The 17,603-nt window shown below is 46.0% G+C and overlaps 1 protein-coding gene across 4 annotated transcripts; it reads right to left on the minus strand.

Annotated features, from left to right (window-relative positions):
* Positions 1 to 924: 924 nt before the first annotated feature.
* On the minus strand, positions 925 to 17,334 carry LOC135555778 (suppressor of cytokine signaling 7-like). Of its 4 annotated transcripts, XM_064988503.1 has the most exons (10): positions 15,325 to 17,334; positions 12,499 to 12,563; positions 12,181 to 12,285; positions 10,699 to 10,788; positions 9,336 to 9,481; positions 4,976 to 5,144; positions 3,316 to 3,444; positions 2,871 to 3,006; positions 2,317 to 2,469; positions 925 to 2,130 (listed from the first exon to the last, which is right to left on the minus strand). In XM_064988503.1, the coding sequence occupies exons 1-9, from the start codon at positions 16,878 to 16,880 to the stop codon at positions 2,340 to 2,342; spliced, it is 2,526 nt and encodes an 841-aa protein (XP_064844575.1). In that variant the 5' UTR covers positions 16,881 to 17,334; the 3' UTR covers positions 925 to 2,130; positions 2,317 to 2,339. The 4 variants fall into 4 exon arrangements, with proteins under 4 accessions (XP_064844575.1, XP_064844576.1, XP_064844577.1 ...); XM_064988504.1 differs by lacking the exon at positions 10,699 to 10,788; XM_064988505.1 differs by lacking the exon at positions 12,181 to 12,285 and having other exon boundaries at positions 926 to 2,130; positions 15,325 to 17,332.
* Between the last annotated feature and the right edge of the window lie 269 nt (positions 17,335 to 17,603).

A 17,603-nucleotide genomic window follows, 5' to 3' on the forward strand; every position in this document is an offset into this window, starting at 1 on the left:
GGATTTTCCAAGCTGTTTAAAAGGCACAGTCAACTTACTGTATGTCAACGTCTAACCCACTGGAATTGTGATACAGTGAATTAAGTTAAATAATCTGTCTGGTAACAATTGTTGGAAAAATGACTTGTGTCATACACAAAGTAGATGTCCTAACCGACTTGCCGAAACTATAGTTTGTTAACAAGAAATGTGTGGAGTGGCTGAAAAACGAGTTTTAATGACTCCAATCTAAGTGGATGTAAACATCCGATTTCAACTGTATATCTGTGGTAGGGTTTGTTTTGTTGGAGAAACAATCACAAGCACAGACAGACAGGTCAATACTCAATCCAAGGTACGTTATAGAGCAGCCCACTGAACAGCCAACAATGTGCCTTTTCTATTTGGCGCCTTGGATTGAATCTCAGCCAGAAACACAAAGTAAGGCGCTTTTCTCATGTTTTAAATTCCATCAACAGTTTTATTATTATTTGTTCTGGTAACGCATTTGCTCAATAACAGTATAGCAAGAGAATTCCAGTTGGATTCCAGAGTTGAGAGCCAACCACGATATCCTCCAGTGATGTTACACCACCAAATAACTCTGGTTAGCCACCAACCGCTAACGCCAACGCACAGTATTTACACACACATACAGGCACGCAGACACACACACAGCTCAGGCACGCAGACACACACACACATACAGGCACGCAGACACACACGCACGCAAACACACAGCACGCACGCAGACACACACACACGCACACGCACGCACACACACACACACGCACGCAGACACACATACACGCACGCAGACACACACACACGCAGCACCAGGCAAGCACACGCACACACACACACACGCACGCAGACACACACACACGCACGCAGACACACACACGCACGCAGACACACACACAGCACACACGCACGCAGACACACACGCACGCAGACACACACACAGACACACACACACGCAGAGACACACACACGCAGACACACACACGCACGCAGACACACACACACACACACACACACACACACATACAGGCACGCAGACACACACACACACATACAGGCACGCAGACACACACACATACAGGCACGCAGACACACACACAGCTCAGGCACGCAGACACACACACATACAGGCACGCAGACACACGCACAGCTCAGGCACGCAGACACACACACAGCTCAGGCACGCAGACACACACACAGCTCAGGCACGCAGACACACACACATACAGGCACGCAGACACACACACAGCTCAGGCACGCAGACACACACACAGCTCAGGCACGCACACACACACACAGCTCAGGCACGCACACACACACAGCTCAGGCACGCAGACACACACAGGCACGCAGACACACGCACAGCTCAGGCACGCAGACACACACACATACAGGCACACAGACACGCAGACACACACACAGCTCAGGCAGTCAACTCAAAAGGTGCAGATCAAATCAGCGGCAACCAAATATTTTAAGAGGAAACAACAAAAAAATGATATTTCTCTGTACTTGAGAATGCATCACATCAGAAAGGTGTGTACAGTTTCTCCTCCTTGGCTGACATACAGTAGACAACTTTTTATACTCGGGTCCAAACAATGAGCTGTCCCTTTTCCCAGACCTTTTCAGAGCAGGGGTACAAACAAAGGTCAAGTGCATCGTTTTCCAAACTGATTTGGTTCCATATACTTCGACCCTCAACCTATCGTCTTAGCCTCCAGGCTCAAGGGTGCGCTCGTTTTGATTGAAATGTTCTTCCAACTCAGGTACATGTGACGTTTCCACAACGTTGCAGTGATGTCCAGTCTTAGCTGGGGGGGCTTTCTGTAGTTAGCACAATGGCAAGTAGTCAGTCAGCTCTTCCAGTTCAGCCCCGAGGTCAGATATCTTCCTCACTGGCCGGGTGGGTGGAGATTCCTCATCCCCTGCTCCTCCTCCAGTTTCTGTGGGCCAATCAAAAAGGGAGGAGGGTGGATCATGTAAAATCCTGCCCCCAGACGTCCCAGATACCGAGTCAACCAAGAGCGCTGATTAGTGCACAGTCTGGCACAAAAGGGTTTGAGCGAGACTGTCCCCAATCAGTCACCATCAGTCTTCAGGTAAGCTGTCCACGTGTATAAAACCCTGCAACAACAAAGGATAAGGACATTATATACACTGACCGGTGGCCACACTAAACAATGCACACCACAATGTTTTCATTGAAAATATATGGAAAAGTCAATTGTATAATGTACCAAATACAGTATTTCAGTATAAATGTAATTTAACAACACTGCTCAATTGGTGGCCCAAATGTCCATCACTCACTTGCTCCATAGATCTTCCAAGTGCTACGTTTGAGACTCCGGCTGGCCAGTCGCCGGTTGGGTGGTCGTGTCCCGCCCCATCTCCTTGATTGACATGTACATCTCCTCCTCAGGATCATAGTAGTAGAACTTTCGCAGGTAGACTATGAGGGGCCTATGGGAAGAGACGGGGTACATTTTATACAACCCCTTCCAATACAAAACTGCCTGCCTGTGTGTATTAATGGATAGAAAATATAACCATCCCAATACACACTATCAAAATCTTCCACTATGTCAATATCCTAAACACTCCCACCATTGTACACAAATCCCAGCATCTTGTGGAGCCATTTTGGCCTGCCTTTGTGGTTATTTGTTGTGTTGATTATATTTAGTCTGTCTTCGGATGGTTTACTTATTTTGTACACTAGAGGGCACTATATGTCACACTATATCATGGGTCACTGGTCTATACAGGCAGGGCAGTGCATGGGCAGCCAGGAGCTCTTGGATGTGGTCTATATGTTGCGTTTCTATAATGTGGGCAGATCTGTGTGTTGCGTTTCTACGTACATGGGCAGCGGGAGCTCCTGGATGTGGTCTATGCGGATCAGCTGGCGAATGCAGAAGCGACAGAGGTGCTGCAGGGACTTGACACTGCTGAAGCGGGAAACTGGGTACAGTAGCTGGACCGGGGTCGGTGGGAGGCCTGGAGGAGGAACCATGGTCACACACATATTAATGTACATCAGTGGCAGGAACAAACACCATAAACATACTAAATTCTACTCTAGAGAGTGAACTACATCCTCCACCATATATAAATACAACACTAATTGTGAAAATATAGTAAAGTCAAAACAAACCTAAGGCCTAATTAGTTATGAAAACCCAGTGCTAAATAGGTGTTAGTAATAGCAACTTTAAAATGGTGCTGTATGTAACCTATGATTCAGATCCATATACAGTGACCGAGCTGTCATTTAGCATTGTCCCACTCTGATTGGTAGGTTCTTACCTGGGACCCGTGAGCGCAGGAAGTAGAGGAATTTTCCGTTCTTGGAGTGCATGATGGCCCGTTCGATAAACTCTACCACAGAATGACAGCGGTCCTCAAACTTTGGGTGACACCAGAGGCTGAAGGTTCCTGTGAAGAAAGAGAGAAAAAGACCAATCAATAAGACACGACATGAAACCATCCAATGGCAAGGCCCGACATGAAACCATCCAATGGCAAGGCCCGACATGAAACCATCCAATGGCAAGGCCCGACATGAAACCATCCAATGGCAAGGCCCGACATGAAACCATCCAACGGCAAGGCCCGACATGAAACCATCCAACGGCAAGGCCCGACATGAAACCATCCAACGGCAAGGCCCGACATGAAACCATCCAACGGCAAGGCCCGACATGAAACCATCCAACGGCAAGGCCCGACATGAAACCATCCAACGGCAAGGCCCGACATGAAACCATCCCGGCAAGGCCCGACATGAAACCATCCAACGGCAAGGCCCGACATGAAACCATCCAACGGCAAGGCCCGACATGAAACCATCCAACGGCAAGGCCCGACATGAAACCATCCAACGGCAAGGCCCGACATGAAACCATCCAACGGCAAGGCCCGACATGAAACCATCCAACGGCAAGGCCCGACATGAAACCATCGGCAAGGCCCGACATGAAACCATCCAACGGCAAGGCCCGACATGAAACCATCCAACGGCAAGGCCCGACATGAAACCATCCAACGGCAAGGCCCGACATGAAACCATCCAATGGCAAGGCCCGACATGAAACCATCCAATGGCAAGGCCCGACATGAAACCATCCAATGGCAAGGCCCGACATGAAACCATCCAACGGCAAGGCCCGACATGAAACCATCCAACGTGTGTGTACATGGCTTACATCTTCAGTTAAAAGTGCTGCATGAGAGCGCATGTAGAGTAGGGGCAGAGTAGTCTGACAGAACAGGATCGTAACAGATATGAGCAATTGCTGACACCAATGTGAGTTTATTTATTCTCAGTGAACGGAACAACAAAAAACATTTTTGGGTGCCAGCGTGCATCTTTAAATAAAGTGTGAGGTGCTACGTGGTCTAAATAACTCAACTGGTTAGCTTGCCTGTCTATAAAGAAATGGGCGGGTTCTACGTCGATCCTGATTCTCTGACTGGATTGAGTGAAGCTGTATTTCTCCATCCACCCGCTTCACTTCATAACTTCACCCGATCACTTCTCCACGCATGTTTCAGTCTGACCATTTAGATTGCTACTGTCTCCTGTTAGATACTCTGCACATTGCTAACAAGCGGGGCTAGGGCAGAAAGATGAACCGCCGATGCACACTGAGTGACAGCAAACTTGTCTGGTCGCTGCACACAGAAACAGACAAGACACCCCTCCGCACGCTGCTCCTCATCTGCAGCTAGTTTGGTCTTTAAACGTGCAGGGAGATGGGCATTTTGCCAACATCTACTTAAGCATATTAAACACTTCCACGTTTTTTCTGATCACGAGTATCATCCAATTTGACTTGCAACTGTCAATTTACAGATACGATGACAGAGTATAGCCAGATTGGAACATCCCTAACGTAGAGTACCTATAGCGTGTGTGTATGTGCATGCTTGCTTGCATGTGTGTGTGTGTGTGTGTGTAACTCACCTCTGTAGTGCTCCATGCGCGTGTGGTGTGTGACCCCCTGGGAGCGGAAGCTCAGGCTGAGGATGTAGCGGGGGTCAGAACTGTCCCTCACCAGGAACGCCCCGTCTGGCTTGGCCTTCAGCTTCATCTCTGCATCCTCCCAGTTCATAGGACCCCAGTACCAGCCACACTACGATCACACAGATATAGGCAAATTCACATCAAATATAAAAGTTTGGACACCTGCTCATTCCATGGGTTTTTCTTTATTTTTTACTACTTTCTACATGGTAGAATAATAGTGAAGATATCAAAACAATGAAATAGCACATATGGAATCATGTAGTAACCAAAAAAAAAGTGTTTAACAAATCAAAATATATTTTATATTTGAGATTCTTCAAAGTAGCCACCCTTTGCCTTGATGGCAGCTTTGAACACTCTTGGCATTCTCTCAACCAGCTTCATGAGGTAGTCATCTGGAATGCATTTCAATTAACAGGTGTGCCTTCTTAAAAGTTAATTTGTGGAATTTCTATCCTTCTTAATGGGTTTGAGCCAATCAGTTGTGTTGTGACAAGGTAGGGGTGGTATACAAAATATAGCCCTATTTGGTAAAATACCAAGTCCATATTATGGCAAGAACAGCTCAAATATGCAAAGAGAAATTACAGTCCATCATTACTTTAAGACATGAAGGTCAGTCAATACAGAACATTTCAAGAACTTTGAATGTTTTTTCAAGTGCAGTCGCAAAAACCATAAAGCGCTATGATGAAACTGGCTCTCATGAGGACCCCCACAGGAAAGGAAGACCCAAAGTTACCTATGCTGCAGAGAATAAGTTCATTAGAGTTAACTGCACCTCAGATTTCAGCCCAAATAAATGCTTCAGAGTTAAAGTAACAGACACATCTCAACATCAACTGTTCAGAGGAGACTGTGTAAATCACGCCTTCATGGTCGAAATTGCTGCAAAGAAAGCACTACTAAAGGACATCAATAAGAAGGAGAGACTTGCTTGGGCCAAGAAACACGAGCAATGGACATTGGACTGGTGGAAATCTGTCCTTTGGTCTGATGAGTTCAAAAATTTGATTTTTGGTTCCAACCGCCGTGTCTTTGTGAGACGCAGAGTAGGTGAACATATGATCTCCACATGTGTAGTTCCCACCATGAAGCACAGAGGAGGTGTGATGGTGTGGAGGTGCTCTGCTAGTGACACAGTCTGTGATTTATTTAGAATTCAAGGCACACTTGAACAGTGTAGCTACCACAGCATTCTGCAGCAATATCCCATCTGGTTTGCACTTAGTGGTTCTATCATTTGTTTTTCAACAGGACAATGACCCAACACACCTCCAGGCTGTGTAAGGGCTATTTGACCAAAAAGGAGAGTGATGTAATGCTGCATCAGATGATCTGGCCTCCACAATCACCCAACCTCAACCCAATTGCGATGGTTTGTGATGAGTTGGGCCACAGAGTGAAGGAAAAACAGCCAACAAGTGCTCAGCATATGTGGGAACTCCTTCAAGACTGTTGGAAAAGCATTCCTCGTGAAGCTGGTTGAGAGAATGCCAAGAGTGTGCAAAGCTGTCATCAAGGCAAAGGGTGGCTAATTAACAAAGGGTGGCTGATTAACACTTTGTGGGTTACTACAAGATTCCATATGTGTTATTTCATCCTTTTGATGTATCCACTATTATTCTTCAATGTAGAAAATAGTAAAACTAAAGAAAACCCCTTGATTGAGTAGGTGTGTCCCAACCTTTTTTACATGCATGCACGCACATCTAAAGACTATAAGTATTAGAAGTATCTGCCTGTGTTATGGGATGTGTTTGTTATGATCTTAGTATTATCTAACTGAACCGAGCTCTGAGTGCGTTCGTAAATTCACTCTGGCTATCGCCTCCGATTTCAGAGCACTTTCATCTGAGTGTGCCAGAGCGCAGAATAACTGATGAATTTATGAATGTTCAACACCCGTTGAATATGGCCGGTGCCAGTAAACGTTGGGAAAAAAAGCTTAATTAAATTGTTGCCAGCATCACAATTAGTCAGCAATGTTCTGGATAACATGAAAACAGCCCAACCAGCTCTGTTAGGGCAAGTAAACTGCTCAGAGTGAGGTGTTCTCTCATTTGTGTCTGGAAGTAGCTATCACTAGCTATCACTGCCATTGTGATTTACCAACACACCCTCTGTGTTTCAAGCTAGGTTGTGCAATATAACAGCAATATTTAGACTTAGGGTGCCACCCGTTTGATACAATACGGAACGGTTCTGTATTTCACTGAAAGAATAAACGTTTTGTTTTCGAAATTATAGTTTCCGGATTTTACCATATTAATGACCAAAGTCTCGTATTTCTGTGTGTTTATTATAATTAAGTCTATGATTTGATAGAGCAGTCTGGCTAAGTGGTTGTAGGCAGCAGCAGGCTCATAAGCATTCATTCAAACATTACTGTGTTTGCCAGGAGCTCTTAGCAATGTTTGAAGCACAGTGCTGTTTATGACTTCAAGCCTATCAACTCCTGAGATTTGGCTGGCAATACTAAAGTGCCTATTAGAACATCCAATATTCAAAGGTATATGAAATACAAATGGTCTAGAGAGAAATAGTCAACACAGTGTTCCTATAGTAACTACAACCTAAAGCTTTTTAACTGGGAATATTGAAGAACTGGGAATATTGAACCACCAGCTTTCATATGTTTGAGCAAGGAACTTCAACGTTAGCTTTTTTACATGGCACATATTGCACTTCTACTTTCTTCTCCAACACTGTGTTTCTGCATTGTTTAAACCAAATTGAGCATGTTTCATTATTAATTTGAGACTAAATAGATTTTATTTATGTATTATATTAAGTTAAAATAAATGTGTTCATTGTTCATTCAGTATTGTTGTAATTGTCATTATTACAAATAAATATATAACAATTAGCAGATTAATCAGTATCGCCTTCTTTTGGTCTTCCAATAATAGGTATCTGTGTTGAAAATCATAATCGGTCGACCTCTAGTCTTAGACAAGACTGAGTATAGACACAGAGCTAGGTTCAGGGTAGTACGTTTTTTATTTATCTGTTATTTTACCAGGTAAGTTGACCTAGAACACTTTCTCATTTACAGAAACGACCTGGGGAATAGTTTTATTTTTTTATTTTTTTTTAACCTTGATGGTTTGAGGCAAGTCAGTTAAGAACAAATTCTTATTTTCAATGACGGCCTAGGAACAGTGGGTTAACTGCCTGTTCAGGCGCAGAACGACAGATTTGTACCTTGTCAGCTTGGGGATTTGAACTTGCAACCTTTCGGTTACTAGTCCAACGCTCTAACCACTAGTCTACCCTGCCGCCCCATTAAAGGGGAGAGGAGGGGGATGAATGAGCCAATTGTAAACTAGGGATTATTAGGTGCCCGTGATGGTTTGAGGGCCAGATTGGGAATTTAGTCAGGAAACCGGGGTTAACACCCCTACTCTTAGTTGATGGTCTGTTGATATCCCTCTAGTGGTATGGGGGCTGTGCTTTGGCAAAGTGGGTGGGGTTATATCTTGCCTGTTTGACCCTGCCCGGGGGTATTGTCAGACGGGGCCCACAGTGTCCTGACCCCTGTCTCAGCCTCCATTATCTATGCTGCAATAGTCTATGTGCCGGGGGGCTAAGGTCAGTCTGTCCTATCTGGTGAAATTCTCCTGTCTTATCTGGTGTCCTGTGTGATCTTAGGTATGCTCCCTCTAATTCTACAATTTCCTCTGAATGCTCGGCTATGAAAAGCCAACTGACATTTACTCCTGAGGTGCTGACCTGTTGCACCCTCTACAACCCCTGTGATTATTATTTGACCCTGCTAGTCATCTATGAACATTTGGACATCTTGAGGAATGATCTGGCCTTAATGGCCACGTACTCTTATAATCTCCACCCGGCACAGCCAGAAGAGGACTGGCCACCCCTCAGAACCTGGTTCCTCTCTAGGTTTCTTCAGATCCATATATGGCAAAGATGCATTTGCACATTGGGATACTGGTTTTGCCGCACCAGTCTGTAGAGTACAGGCTGAGTCGTGCCGGTCAATGCAATAGAATCCTACTCCGGTGTGTTCTGCCTACAAGAAAATCTCTTGCATAGTTAGCTTTACATACTAAGTCTTGCATAGTTAATTTTGTTTCGGTATGTTGAATTGAAAGTGGTTATTATTGGCAATTCAAGTTCAATCTCGTGCTTCTCAGCGCGGGCTGATATTTCTTATGCGCGGCAGTCCCGGGGGAGCTGCGCGCCCGCACGCAGCTTCGAGGGAACATTGTCTGAACCTAGCACTGTGTCTGTAAGAATGTCAATGTGCCTATGTACACGTGACATGTCCTACTTTTTCCAGTTCTCGGAGGCTGGTGGCAAAGCTGCTGGCATCGGGGCGGCTCAGTGGGCACAGCAGTGGGCGCTGGTCCATCCGAGACGGGTTCTGGCCGTCGCCAGGCAGCGGGATGGGCCGGGGGAGACCCCGCAGGAACGTATCTGAAACACAGGGCCACACACTCAGATCCAGGGTTCATCATTCACTCTTACTGGTGGCTACTAGAACATTGGGTAAAAAAAAAAAAAAAATAGGCACATGGTATTTCCAGAAATTGTTGCCAAATTAGCCATAAATTCACCCTGCTTAAAAGAAACATGAGCAAGTGTGTAGCTCAGGGTAAGCGGTTGTGTGTCATTGTCCTGACTATGTGACCTAACAAACAAAACAATTGGAGCCTCCGTTATAGGTGAAATTATTGTGTGGAATGACACATCAGTGATAATATAACGAATAAGTCTATCATGCATGTACTGAAGTAGCCTATAAGTTAAATCTCTCAAGTACAAGAGGGCCATCAAATGGTTAGTCACTTCATCTGCCTCGGTCTCTGACAATCTCACCAGTCCGTCTGAATATAATCACCAAATCATTCAACCAGACACGTTTTTAACATCATGCAAATTGACCAGGCTTAACTGGGCACAATCATACGTTCCGTGTGCACAATGTGATATCTACGATTAAACTATAATTTCACCATTTTCAGGAGATGGTCATCAATGCAATCCTTTTCCTGAAATGATAATGAGTACTCATTATCTGCCTCTTTCTAAATCTTGTTCTTCGTTAGGGATCCCCATGTTACTTTTCTTTCCCTGCTGCCTCTGATCACACCACTTTGCCAAGGCCTTTCTTTGATCCGACCCGATTAAAGCAAGAGAAATGGTCTGGTAAACCTGCAGGGGCTTATTCAGCAGGTTGCAATGTTTCACAATGTTCAAATACCAATGTAGAGGGATATCCAATTCTGCGTCAGAATACAGAAATGCGTCAGCTCTACCTACACACAATAATTTCTGATTATATAACGTAGCTCAGTAGATATTACAATACCAATGCTAGTAGTCTATGTGCATATGCAAATGGTTACAGAAGGAAGAAGAAACCCTGTCAGGGAAAGTAATATTATCCCAACCATTAACCTTACTGTAGCAGAGTATCTGTTAACCAAACTTAAAGTGTCCAGATACTTTATAACAATGTAAAAAAAAGCCTACCAACTGAAATGAGTTAAGACATATCACAGTAAAATAGAAAATGTTTTAGAAGAGTACATAGTCTATGTTTTAATTCTCCAGCCTATGTCTTTATGAGTCTCTCTCTGTGCCCCACTGGTAAGCCCCCTTGACCTCTCTTGCCCCAGCTTTGCTCTTACCATTGAGGCTGAGGCTATGCTGGATGAAGGCATGGGAGGGATGAACACCACTCTCTAGGAAAGGCCCAGGCTGCGGCCCACCAAAGTCATCTGGAACAGAGCACAGCGGGAGGCACAGGCTTTAAGAGGCCAGCCAGCACCCTGAACTTTACGGACATCAAAATGGCAACTTCCTCTTCCTCTGGCTTCCTTTCAAGTTGAGCATACTGGTGGCTGAATGGCACACTATAAGATAAAGGACTAGTGGTGGTCACATTATACAGGAGCACTATGCCTTAAAAGAACCACAATGAATGTCTCACATCCAAACTGGGTACTGTTGGTGTCAGAAGTGGGATCCCGACACACAGTGATGTCACAATCAAGCCACAGAGCGAAAATGACAACAGGCAGAGCATATGAAGAAAGCAGTGACCGATCACCAAGCTGGACAGACATTGGCATAGCAAGGCATTGAGCAAATACCCATCTGTACCCCCATTCCCTTAGTCTCATTTGTCCTCCAAAATGTTGCTGGGGTATCGTCATCCTATATTAAAATGGGCAAAACCTCTATCACAACCTGGATGTTAAGCCTCTAATGATTGTTGTGTGTTGAGGAAGTGTGGCCGGATGCCCAGGCAGAGGAACCAGAAATGGCTTTAGTAGCTAGAGGCATAGGTATGAAGTAGGCTAATAGGAAAACGTGGGATCTTTAGTCATAGAAAAACGACCTGGACCTTAGCAACGCAAGCACTCTCCAGACCGTTGTCTGATCCTGACTGCATTGTGACTTCTGTGTATCTTCAGTCTGATGACGTTCTCAGCCTTGGCATCGACCACATTACTAATGCTAATTGGGTGCTAACCTACTAGAACATGGTCTAAAGAAAGAAACCAACACGTCATCTGAGGCCAACAGAGAGAGAAAGAGAGAAAGAGAGACAGACAGAGACAGCTGAGTGCTTCTTAAAACAAATTCAGTTCTGCAATTCTGACCCTGTACCATAAGTCACAAGGCCTAATGCATTTGAAGTCACAGAAAACCAACGAGTCATCACTACAAACCCAAGTGGCACCGAACCATACGTGTATTAGTGTCTGTCCTATCACGTATATTCCTATTGAGTTTCTGAAATTGGTTTACACAGTGAACCGTTACACACATGCCAACTATAAAACACAGAGGCAGCAACTACTGCTACGGAGATTGGAGAAACTACCCATGCTTAACTCCTGACCACCTTTTCTAACCCTCCTAGAGATATATATATCTATATATATCTATGTATTTATTTATTTGTTTTTTAAACGTCTGACCCTTACACAAATCCTCAATGTACTTTCGTATTTGCATCATTGTTTTTGTGGAAAACGAGAAAAGCCCAGAAAAAAAAAATGTGAAAAGGGGCAGCCCAGCAGCAGAGTGGCACATGGAGAAGAAGAGGGTGACGCGACAGAAGAAACACCAAGGAAATGTAAGCAGGAAAGAGAGGAAAGTACCCAGCAGACTGAGGCTTCGTCTGGGTGGAGGTGGAGGTGTCGGGGGGTGCAGAGAGTTCACCCCTCTACGAGAAATATCCACGTCTTCCAGGGACACAGTCTCACCTGGAGGGAGAGATCCAGGGAGGGAAAATGAAAAACAGAGAGAGAAAGAAAAAAAGATGAAGAGATCCTATATGGCACATAAGTGCACATGCGTATGTGAGTGGCACATTCTCCCGAGCACAAGCCACCCATTACCAAGCCATATACGTCGACATAAAGCTAACGCCACATTCAGAAATAAAAGCGCACAAACACCCAAGTACACACAATTACCGGTGAAGGCAGGACCGAAGGCCAACGGAGAGAAGGCACTTTGGGGCCTGGAGAGCTGGTGTTTGCTGTGGAGAGACGGAGACAGGGTCAAACATAAGAGAAGCCCTTATATCGTCCTGAGAACCACTATTATCCGCTAGACTTCAATCCCACAGCATTCATTTTGAACCATCTCTCTCAGCCTAATGTCTTTTTGACCCTTCTACTGTATGAAACCAGTGGCCTATTTCTCAAGGGTACATCGTGTCTCAACACCAAGGACTGAGATCCATCTCTGGGATGTAGAAGGTCAGACGCTTACCTCTGGCTAGTGGACCTGACCAGCCATAACCTACCGGACTGCCCTTGAATTGGCTCGTTTCTTTTTTAAGCAGAGTCACTTACACTGACCCTGTGAAGTCAGCAGCCAGCGATGCAACATTATCATTGAGGGTCTTGAGGGTGCTGTCTATTCCAACAGACTTGATTGGTTAAAAATGAAGTCAGTTGTGCCTGCTTGATGGTTTTGCATTTCATTTTTGTCATTATTTGAGCATCAGTTTATTTAAACAGCATTGGACTTGTTTGGTTTAAAAAAAATATATTGCCTATTTTCTGAAGCAAGAAGACATAGTTAAGATTTACGCTATTAAACTGATATGTAGAAGCACAACGAGCTCCTCTGATTACACAATCATTCGCTGATTGGAGCATTTCTGTGTTGTAACTTCTTGTTTGGATAGCCATCCTTAGCTTAACTCTTCCCCCTAAAACACAGCACCACTCCAGTTTATCACATTTGGGGATTTTTTAGGAAGCTTCTGGAAGGCCTGACTGGGTGATAGCTGCGTCTTGCTGACTACCAGATTCCTTTGCAGCGGGGGCCAGCTTGTGTGTGTGTGTGTGTGTGTGTGTGTGAGAGAGACAGTGCTAGTGGGGAAAACCCAGCATGCCGCTTGAGCTAAGCCTGAAGCACAGCAGGGTAAACAGCAGCTGATATCCTCCCCCCCCCCCCGCCACCTACAAACTCCTTCCCACAATCCTACCTCCCTCCCCACACCCTTTCCCTTGCTTAAAAGAGGAGCCATGTTTGCCGAGAGCAGGGAAAGAGGAAACTGCCTGGAGTGAAACACTGGTTTCCCATCATGTTCAGTAACTGCACGTCTCAGGTTTGTACATACTGAATCAAAGGAAACACGAGAACACAGTCAAGACTATAGGAACTCGTGGGAGCTGTGCTCAGACAGACAGACATGATGATGACTGGCTGGGTTAGATCATGAACCGTGAACCTGGCCTAGATTTGACTACAGCAAGTCAGCCGGTGAGCGTTTGAAGGGTTAAATAAGACCGCAGTTGTCCCAACAGTAAAAAGAAAAAAGAAAAAAAAAAGATATAAAAACAAAACATGACTGAAATTAGATATTAACATTTCTCAAAGGACATGTTGAATGAATGCACATGCTGTACTGGCAGTTGGTCCAACATCCGTGGGCTGAACTCATTAAAACTAGCTCCAACTGTTTCCCCTGACTTTTGACAACATAAAGCAAAACAATGCCCTGCGGGCATCTACAAAACGATGGAGGCTATAATGCTAAACTACGTTCACGTCCTTGCTATAGCCAGCTGCTTTCTTTGCTTTCAAAAAGGTACAGCAAATTTGCGAGGTCAAATCTACATGGCGAACGGAGTGAACCATATGTCTAAAGCTGGCAACTGGCAACCAAATGGGCACAGTTATACTGTGATGGATTCGTGCTAAAGCTGTAGCCGATAAGCCAACATGGGCCACTCTCTAGATACATTAGGCCTAATCTTACCACGATCCCCCCCGACTCAAAGTCCTCCAACAGCATGAGGATGAAAACAAGGCATTAGTACGGCATGAGGGATGGCGTGGCAAGCCCATAAGATATCCCCAGAGGCTTCTGTTGATAACCAAAAAAATGGAGTGGATAGCCTAGGCTACATAAATGATGATGTGGTGAGGTAGCCTTTGCCTGCTGCTCTTGTCTGCTTGTGCTTTTTAGCCACATTTTCAATGTGGCTTCAGCACACACAGTGTAGAACCAGGATGGTGCCAAATAATACCAGGATGTGAAATGCAACATGCACTGTATTTTGGATGCCAGAATACCTCAGTAACTATGGAGCATGATGTCAAGGCTACATAATAGCAGCTGTTTACAGGTAACAGTCCTAAACTGCATTTATCTGTGAACAAACGCAACTATGGCAACATTGGTTGACATTTTGAATCTTCATTGATTTGGGAGTTTAGAACATGATAAAGCCATCACGCCTAAGAAGGGAGATGAAGTTAGTAACCAAAGTTTAATTGCTTGGAGTCATCACGCTACTGTAGCATATGGTCTACTCAATAGTTCCAGCATGTTTCTTTAAGAACATGATAAGTTAATCACCTTTCTTGTAGTGTTTTCAGCGCTAATCATGAAACAGCTGGATAAGAGGAGTAACGTGATTCTGTTGCCGAGGTGAGCAATAAGCTCTCATATGTAAAATGTTTGTCTCTCACTGGGAAAATTTACTGCAGTTCCACTAACCACTAGTCTACCTTTAATGCCTGTGGCATTGTAATCATCCTTCAATTTGGCTACTAATAGCTTAACTTCTGTAATAATAACTCTACTACGCCCACATTGTTTGATCGCCTCTAGCGCTATAATAGTCCCCTGTAAAGCCACTAATAGTTTATAATGATTACTGTACTAGACCAACACCAGCTGAGACCGCAGAGCTGTCGCGCACCCTCAGCCTTACCACACTATTGACCCAGTCAGAGACACAGGGCTGTCCCCTTCCCTTCCCTCTCCTTAACCTCACCTCCCTGTGTCCATGTCTGTGCTGGTGGATCCAGAGCCCCACACATCCACCAGGCTGCCCCCGGAGGAGGTGGAGGAGGCCAGCGAGGGCCTCTTGTCCAGTAGGTGACTGGAGCCGTTGCTGCTCTTGGTTCGGAATAGTTTGCTCAGACGGATCTTTAGAGAGCCTTTCCGGGACTTCCCTCTGGTCGTCTTCTCGCCCCCTGCCGCCCCCTCTACTACTACGGGTGAGGCAGCTCGCAACATCACCCCTAACTTCGGCGTGGTGGCCCTGCTTTGGGGCTGGGAGGTTTGGCTGGGAGGGTCCTGTGAAGGTAAGGTGTCAGATAGGGTGGCGGAAGCTTCTGCTGCCGACTGCCCCGTGATGTTAGAGGCCAGAGACAGGGACGATGTTAAGGCTGCAGCAGAGCCCAGGGCATCCAACGGCGAGGGACACACCTGGGGGTCACAGGCACAGGACTCCCCAGCAAGCCTGTGTACCTGCCTCATAAGCCCCGTGAGGGAGCCGCTTGAGAAAGTCCCCCGCCGGTCCTGCCCCATGTCTGCCTCGCCCTCCTGCCCAGGGACACCACCTTTAAACTCCTCCCCGTCCAGCCCCAGCTCACCCACTTCTTCAGAGTCCAGGCCCTCCAGCACCAGGAGGGCGTCACTGGTTTCACTAGGGTCCTCTCCAGGGCCTATGCCCCCCGTTGCCGAAGCCAGGATGCTCTGACAGGAACAGCGAGGCATCTCTCCACCCTCCTTCAGCAGCATCTCTGAGGCCTGGCCCAGCTCCCTCAGCCTCTGGGCCAGGTTGAGCACCGTGTCGTCCAGGTGGTGGTAGATCGTGTCCCCCGTCGAACAGGTCTTCTTGGGGTCCAGGATGCAGAAGCAGAGGGACTTGTCCAGGAGCGGAGGCCAGTCCATGGCATCAGTGACCAGGCGGTGCCGGTGGCAGAGCCCATCTCCCTCTCCAGCCAGGTCACCTGCATTTGCAACCACCTTGGACAGCTTCATAATGGGATGCCACTGAAGCCTCTGGTGTTGCACATCCATATTGTTGTCACCGGTCATCATGACACAGGCAGAACTGGCTTCCTGTTTATCAGCCTCACTTACCTGAAAGCCAGGAGGTTGCTCGAGGCCGCATTCCAAAATACCGTCGCTTGTCCTAAGGACGCTCTGAAACACCATGAGCTGAGCCCGCGAGCCTCTGCCCGCACCATGCGGGAAATCGAAGCGCTGAGCCACGGCGAAGTCCGGAGGTTGAGGCGCATCAGAAACTAAGGGTCGGGTCAGCATCAAGCGGCTGTCAGGGGCTCCCGTCCGGCTCTCAACCTGTGAACTATAGTGCGGGGAGGGATTGCTCGGAATCCCCGGGCCTGCTGTGGGGTTGTTCCGATCAAATTCAAACCCATTGTTGATATTGTTGCCATGATTACCCAAGACAGCTTTCCCGAATCCGGAAACCACTCCACCGCCCGACGTCAAATTCTCCTCGTCCAATCGGTCATATTCAGCCGCAGAAACCAAGCGCATCAAGACAAAATCAGGAGACATATCTTGCGCGTTATTCATTATTACGCCTCAATTCGGTACAAGAGGCACCGCGTACCGTCTCTGTTCTTACATAACATTAAGAAAAATAAATAGCACGGTTGCTGACTGCAAACACGTCATTCTACCTAACGACAGCCATTTGAACTTCCATATTCCTCGTGGGAAAAAAATCTGATAAATGTATGCTAATAAATAAAAACACATCTAAAACGTTCCGTCAGTATTGCTGATGCCGATTCCCTCTTCGTAGACAACATGGATGTAATGGGTGGTTTGCACACTAGGGCTCGCGGGGCGGCTGCGCAGAGGCGACACCAATAATCTACTTCTTGTGGTAATAAAGGAGGCCCATACCCATACAAAAACGAATCGCTTGGAGAGCGAAACAAAACCCGAAAAACTGCCACCTGCTGGAAAAATCAGATTTTGGGCCGATTTATGCGAAACGAGTGATAACTCTGGCCAAAATATGTATTCTCCAGCAGGTGGCGTTTTATGTTGTTTTTTGCTCACCAAACGAGGTTTTTTTGTATGGAGGTCAGCGAGTATCGAATTTGGTCAACCAAAAATGTAATGGCTTATTTGTTCGAATATGAGTTTCTTAATTAATGCTAAGGTTGTTATGAGCGTACTGATATAAGTAGGACACGTGACTTCCCGGCAACTTTGAAAAAAAACCCACTTTATATAGGAGTTGTGCCTCTTGTTCTCACGCGTATCTGCCCTCTCATTGGATAGAAT

The sequence above is a fragment of the Oncorhynchus masou genome, chromosome 15 (assembly GCF_036934945.1).
Source record: "Oncorhynchus masou masou isolate Uvic2021 chromosome 15, UVic_Omas_1.1, whole genome shotgun sequence".
Taxonomy (NCBI): domain Eukaryota; kingdom Metazoa; phylum Chordata; class Actinopteri; order Salmoniformes; family Salmonidae; genus Oncorhynchus; species Oncorhynchus masou.

Bases quoted from the DNA above. Each gene is read 5' to 3' on its own strand.
- LOC135555778 (XM_064988503.1), bottom strand. From the start codon at position 16,880: ATGAATAACGCGCAAGATATGTCTCCTGATTTTGTCTTGATGCGCTTG. The intron at 5,145-9,335 runs GTAGGACATGTC...GTGTGATCGTAG, and splicing joins GCCTCCGAGAACTGGAAAAA to TGTGGCTGGTACTGGGGTCC. The intron at 3,445-4,975 runs GTGAGTTACACA...CTTTCTTCACAG, and splicing joins GCGCATGGAGCACTACAGAG to GAACCTTCAGCCTCTGGTGT.